The following is a 14015-nucleotide window of genomic DNA, read 5'->3' as shown; positions in this document are numbered from 1 at the left end:
TCAAACTACTGAGAAATGGGGTGAGGACAACAATAATGTCTTGTGAAGCCAATTAGGCAAGATGACATGTGTCCAGTGGACACGTGTGCGAAATGGACAGCTATGTATGGGTCAAAAATTTTTGGGGGGGAACAGATTGCCCCAAGGTGAGAGCAGAATGTTTGGGAAGGATAGTAGGTATATTTGTGGAGGTAAGTTGGGTAGGAAGACAGACAAGACAGCATACAGGGGTGGTATATGACACATGTGGAGGGTAAACACCTTGGACGGGGAGGGTTGTTTGGTAATCGGAAGCCCACAAGCCCCCAAATGGATACAGTGGGACTGAGATCCCCACCCATGGGCATTCACCACTGCACCTTCATGGCCCCAAAGGTGGCTGTGGGCTGAGCAGGAGGGGCAGGCTGACCCTCTAATTGCGCCATGTGGCCCTCAAGCTGGCGTAGCAGATCTCCAAATTCCTTGCGGAGCTCGCCACGCACCAGACCCCAGAACTGGCTTTGGGTGACAGGATCCTGTCCGTGCCCGCTCCCGGGGGGGGGGTGAGCCCCATCCCCTGAGACGGTTCCACCAGAAGGTGGTGCAGGACCAGCGGATGAGGAGGTGCCAGAGTGGGTCCTAGACATGCTGGGGCCTGGTGCCATGGCCAGATGAGGCAGGAGAGGCAGATCTGCTGGGATCAACCTTCCCTGACATGCTATGGTGTTGCAGTTTTAGAACATATGTTGGTTAGTAGTGGTAAACACATTTCAGGATTAGTTATAACAGCATGCATGAGTATTCCAATTAACCCAAAATAACAGATTTGGAACATTTGCATAGTAAACAGAACACATGCATATATGGAACCACAGTGGGCATTACACCAGCATGCAGGTTAAATTGATAGCAGCAGGCCACCAATAATAGTATTTCAACAGGGAACATTAATTGGAATAAATTTCAACATTTGTAGAACAACAGGAGACATGTCCCAACAGTAGGTTTGGTGGAAAACATACCCATTCATTTAGGTGTTTAGATTATTGGTGAAGATAAGGTGGGGGGGAGAGCGAGAGAGAGATGTCAGTTAACAAATGTAGATTCTTGCAGGGGTCACAGCTTTAATGACCATTGCTCTACTCATTACTCTACAGGTATTATTACAACTATGGGCTTGGGTCGGGCAGTGGTATGTCTGTACACGGTATACTTAAAGCCGTCTTACAGCTACTTTATACATTCTCTTACCTGGAAGACCTGTGGAGGGAATGTTTGTTAATACTACGTGACTGTTTCTACCCATATTCACATAGTCAGGGTTACATATGTGCATTCATAGTGTGTGTGTGTGTGTGTGTGTGTGTGTGTGTGTGTGTGTGTGTGTGTGTGTGTGTGTGTGTGTGTGTGTGTGTGTGTGTGTGTGTGTGTGTGCGTGTGTCCGTGTGTGTGTGTGTGTGTGTCTGTTACTGACACACTCTGCCTTGATTTCTATCAAGTCACCCTGGTTGTTGTTAGCAGGGACCAGTAGCTGTGACAGCATGACACTTTTGAATATTTCTTGGGGGAGACCACTTGGTCTATGTACTTATCTTGCTGTCATTTGCAGCCTTGGGGTTGGACCATGGGTGTTGGACACAGTATAACTGCAGCCTTCTTATAGCTACTTTATACCTTCTCTTACCTGGCAGATCTGTGGAGGGAATGTTTAATACTATCTGACTGTTTTTACAGATTTTCACAAAATTCTAGTTGAAATTATGCATACAGCTTACTACCACTCCCGGGATTCGAACCGTGGCTATTTCTGCTAAAAATATAACAAGTGTGTGTTTCATCATAGGGAGCTATTGAGAAACGACTGTGTCTTCCTTGAAAGATTTCTTTCTCATTCTCTCTTTGTTGTACAACCTGACCTTGTAATTACAACATTCTTATACATACATTCCTATACATACCTTTTCACATAGCACAGTGTGGAAAACAATGGTTAACATAACATTACTGTTCAGATATTAGATCTTGGTGCATGACATTTTTAATATCAGTTAATCTTGTGTGTTATACAGGCACTAACTTTGTCAGATGAGACTTGATTGTTTAATGCTTTCAGAGCTATAGTTGCTATGTATAACCTGTACACATTTCAAATCATACCATACCAGAGTAAACACAACCAGTCCAGGGTTTTGAATTTTATTGACAGGCAGTTACATTTTTATTTATATATAACCTATATGAGACTATTACTGTAATTTTGTCTGCTTTATTCATTACAACCCATACCCATTTTAATACTGCCAGGTGACATTCTACTCCTTTATATTTATTTGGTATGAATACTTTAAGCTAGATTGTTACTCACCAGCCTCGCGATGCAGCTTTTGCAACCTGCTGTCATGGGCTTCCTGGTTCGCAACCCACTCAACTGGAACTGTAATGAAGATAGAGAAACATTTATGCATACCTATCCATCACATACACAGGCTGGACTTTAGTAAACAGTTATTGCTATGAATATTTACACATTGCTGGGATATCACCCCTCTGTCATGCTTCTTGGACCCACTGGTCCAAGAGCTCCCTCTTCCTCTGCTTCAAGTCAGCATAGTGGTGCTGGACCTGCTCATCAGTCCGAGGGATACCAGGGGTACTGGTGAGATCATGGGCGAGACTTTCCCAGGCTTCCACTTTGTATTGGGAGCCCTGGTACTGGTCCTGCAGCAGTCTCACATCATGTTTTTTTACAAGGAGTCCTACCATGACCTTGGACTCCTGTATGCCCCAGCGCTGCGCCCGAAAGCGCATACCTTCTCCTACACCAGCCATACTGCCTACAGTGGGGAGCTACAACTGGTTATGGGCTGTATTCCCACCTGCAAGGTTTAAATATGGCCTATTTACAACACTTTGCCATGATTGGATGGTTTTGAATAAGCTGAGCTAAGCTAAGTGCCGGGCAAACCTGCTTAACTAAGGTTGACAGTGCTTAAAGGGGCAGGTTCAGCACTGCTTACCAATAGGCAAATCCACTTAGCTGGGCTACTCATTGCTTAGCATTCATATTTACACAATGCTTACACCTTGGCAGCATAGCTGTGCAATGCTTAGCATTGCTTATGTTTTATTTTATGGACTACCACTTGTATGGGATTGATTCACCATTCCTGATATATTATAAATTTGTTTACCTTCTCTGTCATCCCCCAGTGTGCTTTCATTACATTTATTCTTGTGTAACTATACTGTATGGGGAATTTGTGTTTATATGGGGGTTTCACAACTTTATTACACTGACAACTCCCATCTGGGCCTAATACACCACTCTGGTTGAGAAATACAAGTTACTTCCTACATAAATATACAAATATATTAACATTGTACTGGTTTCACATACAAAATGGAAATGGCTTTGGTGGGGCTTGAACTGTGAATGACTACATGCAAAGGGTTTACAGTCAAAAGGTTGAAGTTGACATGTCTGACAGCCACCTCTTCGACCATGGTAGGAGCGACAGTCGGAATGTCGACATTCATGTGTACGACCTTTCAGAAGGACGTACACAGGGCAGGGATTCACAGCATTGCTGTGAATGGGGGATTTAGAAACTATGGTCAACAGAATTTGTCAACACTGTTGCGTCGACCATACAGCCTACTTAATATGTATGAGTCGACATTATTTGTCACGGAAATCAATGTTCGCGTAAGTGATTTTCATGCTTTTGATAGTAAACCCATGCAAAGCATAAGCTCTAACCAATACACCATTGCACTACTGCTTATGTTGGATGTCTATTGCTATTTAACTTCTTGTGCCGTTTAAGCTGGGCTTAGCATAGCTAAATAAGCTGGGCTAAGCATAGATAAACAACAGCCACACCGTGCAGCTATGCCTAAACTTTATTGCAGATGTGAAAAAAAATTTTATTTGTTGGGGGCTGTACTTTTCACAGTATGTCCAGATTTTTGCCTTGTATTCTTGGTCCACTTTTCATAAACTTGTGGCTCTCTGGCACATCATTAAAGATTGAAGTTTGAAAATAATGACAGACATTTGTGTTTTAGACTTCATACCCTTCAGAAAATTCATGCTAATGCAAAACCTGTTATTCTATCAACTTTATAAGTTTGTAATAGCAATATTTAGCAGTCGACCCTTATGACTTTTTCCAGATTTCTTACTCTAACAGGTTGAGAGGTGTGCATTTTAGACTTCATACCCTTCAGAAAATTCATGCTAATGCAAAACCTGTTATTAACTTTCTAAGTTTGTAATAGCAATATTTAGCAGTTATCCCTTATGGCTTTGTCCAGATTTCTTACTCTAATGGGTTGAGAGGTGTGATGAGCGATTTCGCCATACGGCAATTCTGGTGTGAAGGGGTCATGTGTATTGTGAGAGCACTGCTCTCAGACACACCCCCTGCACTCGTACACATCCCCATGTACGTATTAGAGCATGGCAGCGTGCCTTCATACATATGCATGGCATGCTGCTGTGCTGCACGGGAACGGTCCCTTCCGTGCAGGAATAAGCTATTCCTGCACGAACGTTTGCTGAATCCAGAGGACTGATTAAAATTTTAACTCCCCTATATAATTTGATTTCATTACTAATCATGTGACATAACCTGATTCATATGAAATCAGAGCTGGCAAAGTTTCTAAGTATGATTCCTTGTTTTTTTTTTTGGGGGGTGCTTTCTCCATTCTTCACGTTTGTGTGACTTTGGAGTTGGTATATGTGTGTGTGTGTGTGTGTGTGTGTGTGTGTGTGTGTGTGTGTGTGTGTATACACACACACACACACACACACACACACATACCCCTATAACCTGTACAATTCAATCGAAAAACAAATCTGTTAGGGGAAAAATATAAAAAATAAAAAATGTACAATAAGCTGGTTGCATAAGTGTGCAAGTGTGCATAACCTTAAACTAATACTTTGTTGAAGCACCTGTTGCTTTAATTATAACATTCAGTCTTCTTGGGTACACACTTGCCATCAATTAAAGAAACTCTGATTAACCCCAAATAATGTTCAGCTGCCTTAGTAAGATTTTCCTGACATTTACTCAGTTGCCTGCTACAACAAAAGCCATGGTTCACAGAGAGCTTGCAAAGCATCATAGGGATCTCATTGTTTAAAGGTATCAGTCAGAAGAATGGTACAAGAAAATTTCCACAGCATTGGATATACCATGGAACACGGTGAAGACAGTCGTCAAAAAGTGGAGAAAATATGGGACAACAGTGACGTTGCAAAGAACTGGACGTCCCTCTAAAATTGATGAAAAGACAAAATGAAAACTGGTCAGGGAGGCTGCCAAGAGACCTACAGCAAAACTGAAGGAGCTGCAGGAATTTCTGACAAGTACTGGTTATGTACTACATGTGACAACAATCTCCCATATTCTCCAATGTCTGCACTGTGGGGTAGGGTTGTAAGCTTTTTCTTACACAGAAAAACATCCAGGCCCAGCTAAAATTTACAAAACAATGCATCAAGTCTCCCAAAAGCATGTGGGAAAATGTGCTATGGTCTGATGAGACCAAGGTTCAACTTTTTGGCCACAATTCCCAAAGGTACGTTTGGCGCGAAAACAATACTTTGCATCACCAAAATAACACCATCCCCACGGTGAAGCATGGTGGTGGCAGTATCATGCTTTGGGGTTGCTTTTCTTCAGCTGGAACTGGGGCTTTAGTCAAGGTGGTTTGAATTATGAACAGTTCCAAATACCAGTCACTTTTGGCCCAAAACCTTCAAGCGTCTGCTAGAAAGATGAAGATGAAGAGGAATTTCACCTTTCAACATGACAAATGACCCCAAGCATACATCCAAATCAAGAATCAGAAGAAAATTAAAGTTTTGGAATGGCCCAGACCTAAATCCAGTAGAAAATCTGTGGGGTGACTTGAAGAGAGCTGTGCACAAGAGATGCCCTCATAATCTGACAGATTTGGAGTGCTTTTCCAAGGAAGAGTGGGCAAATATTGCCAAGTCAAGATGTGCCATGCTGATAGACTCCTACCCAAGAAAACTGAATGCTGTAATTAAATCAAAAGGTGTTTCAACAAAGTATTAGTTTGAAGGGTGTGCACACTTATGCAGCCAGCTTATTGTATGTTTTTTATGTTTTATATTTTTCTCCTAACAGATTTGTTTTTCAGTTGAATTCTATAAGTTATAGGTCACATTAAAGGTGGGAAAAGTTTTGATATATATATATATATATATATATATATATATATATATATATATACCTATATATATATATATATATATATATATATATATATATATATATATATATATATATATATAAGCTCAGGGATGTAAGAGGACTTATCTCCCACATGGGTGAGTATAGGAGACTGCCCTTACCCCCTTGCAAAAAATATACATATATATATATATATATATATATTTGCATGTAAGGCATAGTGTTGTTCAACCTTTCTTTGTTAAAAACTGATGCCCTACTGGAGTTGGAGGCCCACAGCAGGCATCCTCTGGATATAACATTAATGTCATCTGTTATATGCTGTTTTCAGTAATTTATATTCCCATTCACTAACTCCAAATTAGTTTGCTTATCTCTGAGTGATGGAATAATGAGTTTCGTGCAAGTTTTACTATAAAGAGAGGGCAACTCCATACTCAACCCAGGAGAACATCCTGTCTATTAAAATATGTTGTCTTAGTCATCACTTTCTACTTTAGTTTTTCTTCACACTTGTTTATACAAACGGGTGGAGTGGCAATTCTCTGTTCTGAGCAACTCAACCTCTCCCCTCTCCCCCCTACCTACACCTCCCGCAAACTTCTACCCAGCTGAGCTACTAATTCTTAACTGTCACATAAACCCCTATAAAAAATTGCTATAGTAGCAATTTATATTCCATCTGGTAATAACATCTCCATTCTTGAACATATCCTATCATGGATCTCACACAGTATACCATATAAAACAGTCGCCCTTGGTGATGTAAGTATTGATTGTAAAAAGACAATCTACCGACTCCTGAAACCTAAGCATAAACTTCCTTGGCTTTAATCAACTAAACACAACTCCCACATGCGTGAATAAAAACACCAATACCAGGTCCATCCTAGACTGGAGCCTTACTTCTGATCTAAACCACTACCATAATGCTGCCACCCTACCTGAATCCATAAGTGACCAACTCCCCATCCATGTACAAAGGCACTCTCTCCAACTTCCCAGATCCCACTCAGCCAGAGACGGCTGCAGTCTTCCCAGTTTTAACTCCAAAACCTTTAACAATAGACTTTCTTCCATTAACTGGTCCTACCTCCATCACCTTCCCTTTAATTATGCAGCACTAGAATTTAACCAAATTTCCCTTAGAATCCTGAACTCCCTAGCACCCTTCAGGAAAATTAGGATAAAAGCTAACCATGCCCCCAGCATACAAAGGACATTCACATCACTACCCAAAAAAGAGACAGTGCTTGGAAAACCTGGCTAAAAACTAAATCCCCTCCAAAAATATAAAGAAGTTTGAAACCTTACCAGAAAAGCTAATCAACAAAGACAAAAAAAAATACTATTACAATGCTCAAAGCACCTACCACTCCAACCCAAACAAATTCTGGCACACCGTCAACAAAATCCTTCACTCTAGTAGTGCTTCTACCCCAAAACCCTACACCAACAACACTCCACAAAAAAACACCACCCTTTTCAACTGTTACTTCTTCAACTCTATCCGCAAACTAGCTCATATAGACCAATACAACAATCCCTCTACAACTTCTTCTACCACTACCAATAAAACCCCTTTTCTCTTGAACGTGCCCCTTACTGCCTACATAAAATCACTTCTGCTTAAACTTAAACCATATTTACCATCTACTGATGACCTACCTCCCTTCTTTCTTAAGCTCACCACAGACTCCATAGCCTACCCCATCTCTAGACCACTTAACAGATCAATCCAAGGATCTACCGTCCCAGACATCTGGAAGTCATTGTATACCATACCCCTCCATAAAGGAGGAAACTCCACTGATCCTTACAACTTCAGACCTATAGCTATTCTCTTCTCCCATAAAATCCTCAAAAAATGCATACATACTCAGCTTTTCAAATATTTTATCCAGGAAAACCTTCTGACCTCCACCCAACATGGATTCCATCCACACCACAGTACTGCCAGTGCCCTTCTTTCACTCATATTGTCGCAGATGCTAGAGACAAAAAACAGCTTTATCCTGCCTTTTCCTTGACCTCTCAAAAGCCTTCTGTACTGTATCTCACTCTAAGCTACCAACAAAACTATATGATCTCAGTCTCTCCACTTCCACTGTTCACTGGTTCTCCAGCTACCTTATCAACAGGTTACAGTCTATCAGATGGCAAAATTCTTACTCCCCTTTTTTACCTATCCAGACAGGCGTACCCCAAGGCTCTGTTCTTAGGCCCCTTCTTTTCAATATCTCTGCCAATAACCTCCACTCATCCTGCTCCAGTTTTTCTCGTATAGAATACGCTGATAACTCTGCACTTATTTCCTTCTCTGACATCACTCACTTTCATTCTCTTATTCAGAACACATTCCATATCACTGAAAGATGGCTAACTGAAAACCAACTCATCCTAAATCCAGAAAAAAAACCTTCCTTCTCCTCTTCCTACCAAAATGACTCTCCTAGCACAAAACCACATTCACTATCCCATCAGTTGACAATACCACTATTAAAGTAGAATCTCACACTAAGCTACTTGGAACCATAATAGATGACCAACTAAAATTTGACCCCCACATGCAACAGTGTATTAAAAAGACACATCAAAAACTTGGACTACTCTATAGGAACAACAAATTCCTAACTCCAGACTTTCTCTGGCACAGGCTTTCCTCCTTCCATGCCTTCTCTATGCCTCACCAGTACTTACACATCTACAAACGTCCTTAATCACCAAGCTTGAACAAACATATAACAAAATAGCTAGATTTGCCAGCAATCATCCCTACAAAACCCATCACTGCATCACTCTAAAACAACTTCAATGGCTTGAATGCTTACAACATCTCTATCTGTCCCAGTTACAAATCACACTCCATTCTTAATAAACCTACGGCCTGCCCTTCCCTTTCCTTACTAGTATCCTTATATAGCCCTACTCGCTCACTCGGTAGCTCTAATCAAAATCTTCCGGATATTTACAAACCTAACAAAAACATAGGCAAACCTTTATACAAATACACAGTGTCCCAAGTTTGGAACAAACTCCCCACTAATATAAGAAGCATTAAACACACTATTACCTTCAAAAATGAGCTAATGCTACCTAACTCATGATCCTGTCCCAGCCAAGACCCTACATAAAGCCCCTTACCCCCACCCTGTCTCTACCTGCCTTAATATGTCAACTCAAATCTCTCTAGACTTTCTGCTTCACCTGCAAAGGACCTAACACTTTTGCTCTGCATCTGTATTTTCTCTTCCTAACTAAATTAATTGTAAATAGTCTGGACCTCATGCTACATCACTTTTAGTTAAAATGGTCTATAAAGCTGATATCTGTAATGCTTTGTTACCCTCGCTTGTTTAGAATTTGGTTTTGCTCTCAACAATCATTTGTATTCTCCAGTTGCTACTTAACTAATTTCTATCTTTGCTCTGTTTTGACCCTCTATTTTTTAACTTGTTGCGGACTTCAAATGCAATTGCTATCTTAGTCAATAATTGTTCTTGTTATAATCTGTTTCATATTGTACCTTTTTTTTTTGGAGCTTTTCTCCTCGGGTCTCCACCCTCTCGCTCAGTTGGACTAGCCTGGTTAACAAATGATGAATGAATAAATAAATAAAATACCCAATTTAATCTTGGCATCTGCATTTCCTTTGTTTTCACAGACCGCTGAACTTGTAGCTGCTGAATTCTTTGAACAAGGTGACAAGGAAAGGAGAGAACTCAACATTGAGCCAACAGTGAGTGCTTCACAGTATTTATTTGCTTATGTTGTCTCAATTTTACATTCATTCACAACAAGCATAATGATCATTTTGATTTTCTGTCATAGGATCTTATGAACAGAGAGAAGAGAGATAAAATTCCCAGCTTACAAGTCGGGTTTATAGATGGCATCTGTGTGCAACTGTATGAGGTATGTGGACATCAGTACTTAGAGTCAGTACCTGTATAAAAAAGCTGTCCACTTCCAGACAGTATTTCACACAGTCATTGGGCAGCAACCAGGTACAAAGAGTAGAATCAGCAGAAGGAATTGACTACTTGAATTAAGGCAGTCAGACATTCTCTCTCCAAAGTACTCATCTAATCTGTTCAGATAATAGTTAACATCTGCATTTTAACAATATTTTAAACACTTTCTGTCCACGAGCATGCCCTTTGATTCTAATTTTTTTTAATTGCTTCTGGAAATTGTGTCACCAGTAAGATGACTTTTGTGGTTTATTCCAGTGATGCACTTATTTTTAATCAATATTAATTCTGTTTTTAGAAAATCACCTTTCAAAATGTATAGGGTACCATTATTTTCTCACAGTCATTCATACAGTGTGGAAAAATAAATGTGGACAGGCTCAGAATCTTGGTGATGCAAAGCAGCATATCTGCACATTGAATAGAAGCTAACAGCAATACCACAGTCAAGCATACTTGGGAATAGAAAATGAAATCTGCATCCCATTGTAGGAAATGCAAACTATAGTAAAAGAGCTAGGCATTTCATCCCAATTAAAGAATAACTGACCAAATACTATGCCTTCCCTAACATATGTAAAAACATATCCAAAATCATATTAGAAATGTGTGCAGTAATGAAAGCACATAATTATGTATTTGGGAAACACTGTATGCAAAATAATATTTTTCCATGTGAAGAGCAGCTGTGAAAGAGAATGCCTATACACAGACGAGCATATTTGTGATTTACATTTTCATGAAGGATGTGTGTTTAATATGTGTGATGACACAAATAGTGGTAAAGGGTAACTAAAATAGGGAGCCATGGTACAGGACTGTTATAGTCATGCAGCAGATTTGACCAAGAGTGCCACAGGGATCATGCTTCAAAGCATAACTATGTAGCCATGAGAACTTCACACATCTGCAATGGATATAGGGATGTGAGAGGAGACAGATGTGTCCTGATCACAGGTAAATGATATGTTCTACGGACTAGCATTATACTGCACCATGTCACTCAGGCAAAGTATAGTGTTATTAGAGACTAAAAATGCATCAGCATGGTAGAGCATGGAACACATTGCAGAAGCTACCATTCATGATGTCAAAACACAAATGTCCGGGACTTCCAAGATGGCTGCACATTGAGTAACAGCTTAATTCTAGCTCTCCCAGTGTGAAAACAGAAACTTAGCAAAGAAAGCCAGTGCACCTAAATTTCTGGGTAAATTTCAGTAACTGGCTAGTAAGTGCACTGCCTGGATGCCAGGAAAAAAGAAATACAGAGGACCTGAAGGAAAATCGGCTACAAAAGTTGACAAAGAAACACACTGTGAGAAGTACTGCAGCTATTCAGAAAAAAGCAGTGCAAGCTCCATACATAACTTCCAGTAACCTCTAAGAAAGTTTAAGGCAACTGCACACAGATCTGATTAAAACAAACAAAACACGGATGGAGTATATCAAATAATAAAGGGTTGGAAAAAATGGAAGAAGTTTTAAAAAGATATTCAGATAAGGTGATAAATCTGCAAAACTCAAAGATCAAAATGAAGAAAATACTGGCTGAATATGAGACTGCACAAAAAGAGATGTTTCAAAAAATAATAGAATTAGAGGACAGAGCACGTAGGGAAAACATGAGATTTTCTGCATACCAGAGAATCTGGAAGGAACATTAATTTTATGAAAACACAAACAAGCAACTGGAGTGGTATTCCACAACAGGAACTGTTAATTGAAAGGGCACACCATGAGTATGCTCCAAAACTGCCTATGAGAAAGCAACCTAGACCATTAATAGTAAAAAAATAAATCTTACCAGGTCTATATTATTTTGTCGAAAACTAATTACAGTGAATGTCCGTTCATCAAACACAAAGCATCAAACAGCTGTTCATCGAACATTCACATCAGTGAACATACTTCATAGGGAAGGGAGTTAGTTGGCCATCATTAGAAATTTTTCCTTTTCCCCACTGTAATGTGATCTCTGAGTTGGTATATATAAGTACAGGGTGTGATTGTGGGGGGTGGTGGGCATAGCCCCCCAACTTGGTGTGATTGAAATAATGCAGTGTGTGTGACAGTCGCTGTGGTGGACAAGTAATTCCCTTCCCTATAAAAAATGTTTGCTGATGTGAACATTCAGTGAAATGCTGTTCAATGTTTTGTGTTTGATGAACAGATGTTCATTATAATTAGTTTTCAACAAAATAATATAGACACAATCTTACCAGCAGAAGAAAGTAAATCTGACAAAACTTGGAAGAAGGACAAAGTACTAAAAATGGGAGACAGCACAGTGTTTGTGGAGAATGAGTACTCATTGTACACCAGGCAGAAGATGAGTGAATGTATTCCATTATTCAGGGCATGTCTAGAAGCAAGTGTGAAATTCAAACTGCTGTACCCAGCTATCTTTAAAATATTTTTCTCTGGAGAGACAAAATAATTTTTTGATGAAGTACATGCTAAGGAAGAAATACAAAAGTTTGTCTATCAAAAAGTGAGCTGCGAAACAGAAGGATATTCTTCTTATTATTCTTTTGGTAAAGAAGATCACAGAGAGACTATGCCAGTGAAACCTTTTCCTGTGTTTCAATGGTAAATGCTTGAGAGAAGGAAAAAAATCAAGAGTCTACTAGAAGAATCGAGAGTATGTTGGAAATGATACAGAACGATAGGATTTGGGAGATGGAGATGAACAGGAATAAAACCAGTAATTTGGAAATTGACAAATGTGGCATTACAAAGCAATAATTATATTTGTGAATCAGGACTGAACAAGAAAATCTGAAAATATTGGACTTTTTTGGAGTTTGTTACACTTGTTCTAACCACATGCCCTACTTCATGTTATTAATGTTTGGAAAAATACGCAAGGGAGGGGAAGAGGATGGAGAAAGTTAACTATAAGTAAAACAATTTTTTTCTTAATACTACTATTTAAATAGTGCATGATTTTCTTTGCATGCTATAAAGTAAAGGTCTCTCAGTTATTGTTAAGTGCAATGGGGATACTAATGTAATTATGTGTTCCTGTTGGACCACTCAGATATACACTTTTGCAAAAAAAAAAAAAAAAGTGTTACTGTTATATAGGTTATAACCTAAATATTTGAGCATGATGGGGTCAGTGTGAAACCTAACATGATGTATGAAGTATGAAAGATAGGTTGAGTGTGAGGAGTGAAACTAAGCACTTTCTGCTTGTGTGCAGTGTTTGTGACTACACATTAGAATGGAAGCTCCCTTTCTTATACAACGTGTTACATTAGAAAATGTTTCAGATATTTGGAAGGAGATGAAGATGTGGATAATTAATTCAATAATAGTTAACTGGTACATCTGGAACACAGGCTATTTATCTGTTCTCCAAAACATTAATATTAATGAAAGAGAGAGAAAAAAATGCAGAATGTGAAATATGACTTGAGGAAAAATGATCACTCACTATATAAGAATGTCAAGGAAACTGTAATAGAATTTTAAGGAAAACACTAATATTTATATTTTATTGTGTTCCTATTACAAAGAATGTTATTTAATACTGATGTCATTTTTTACTGCAAGTTTTATTAGAATTTTATTTAAAACTGCAGTCTTCTTTCTGGATTAGGTTACTCCTAATAGGTAAGACAGAATGGCTATAGGAAGGAGGAGTCTGGGAGATGGGCAAGGTAGATGAGATAGTGAACAGTATTTATCTTCAAGTCTGGTTAAAAAGTGACTGAAGTCACTATAAAGTAAAATGTTGATTCTGATGCTGAAAAACTGCAAGTCATGATGAGTGCCAGGGAACAACGATGTACAAAGAGTGATTCATCATATGTCAGAGATG

At 39.2% G+C, this 14015-nt stretch overlaps 1 protein-coding gene across 2 annotated transcripts in view; it reads left to right on the top strand.

Annotated features, from left to right (window-relative positions):
- The window catches only part of PDE5A (phosphodiesterase 5A), a 2047822-nt gene that overhangs the window by 1972502 nt on the left and 61305 nt on the right, over positions 1-14015 (top strand). For both annotated transcript variants that reach the window (XM_044061541.1, XM_044061540.1), the window contains exons 19-20: positions 9877-9951; positions 10044-10127. In XM_044061541.1, the coding sequence (XP_043917476.1) occupies positions 9877-9951; positions 10044-10127 (159 nt within the window). The remainder of the gene's footprint in view (positions 1-9876; positions 9952-10043; positions 10128-14015) is intronic.

Source organism: Protopterus annectens, chromosome 2.part0 (genome assembly GCF_019279795.1).
Source record: "Protopterus annectens isolate FY-2018-M chromosome 2.part0, PAN1.0, whole genome shotgun sequence".
Classification (NCBI taxonomy): Eukaryota; Metazoa; Chordata; order Ceratodontiformes; family Protopteridae; genus Protopterus; species Protopterus annectens.
Note: the sequence above shows the minus strand (reverse complement) of the source record. Positions and strands in the feature narration are given on the sequence as shown.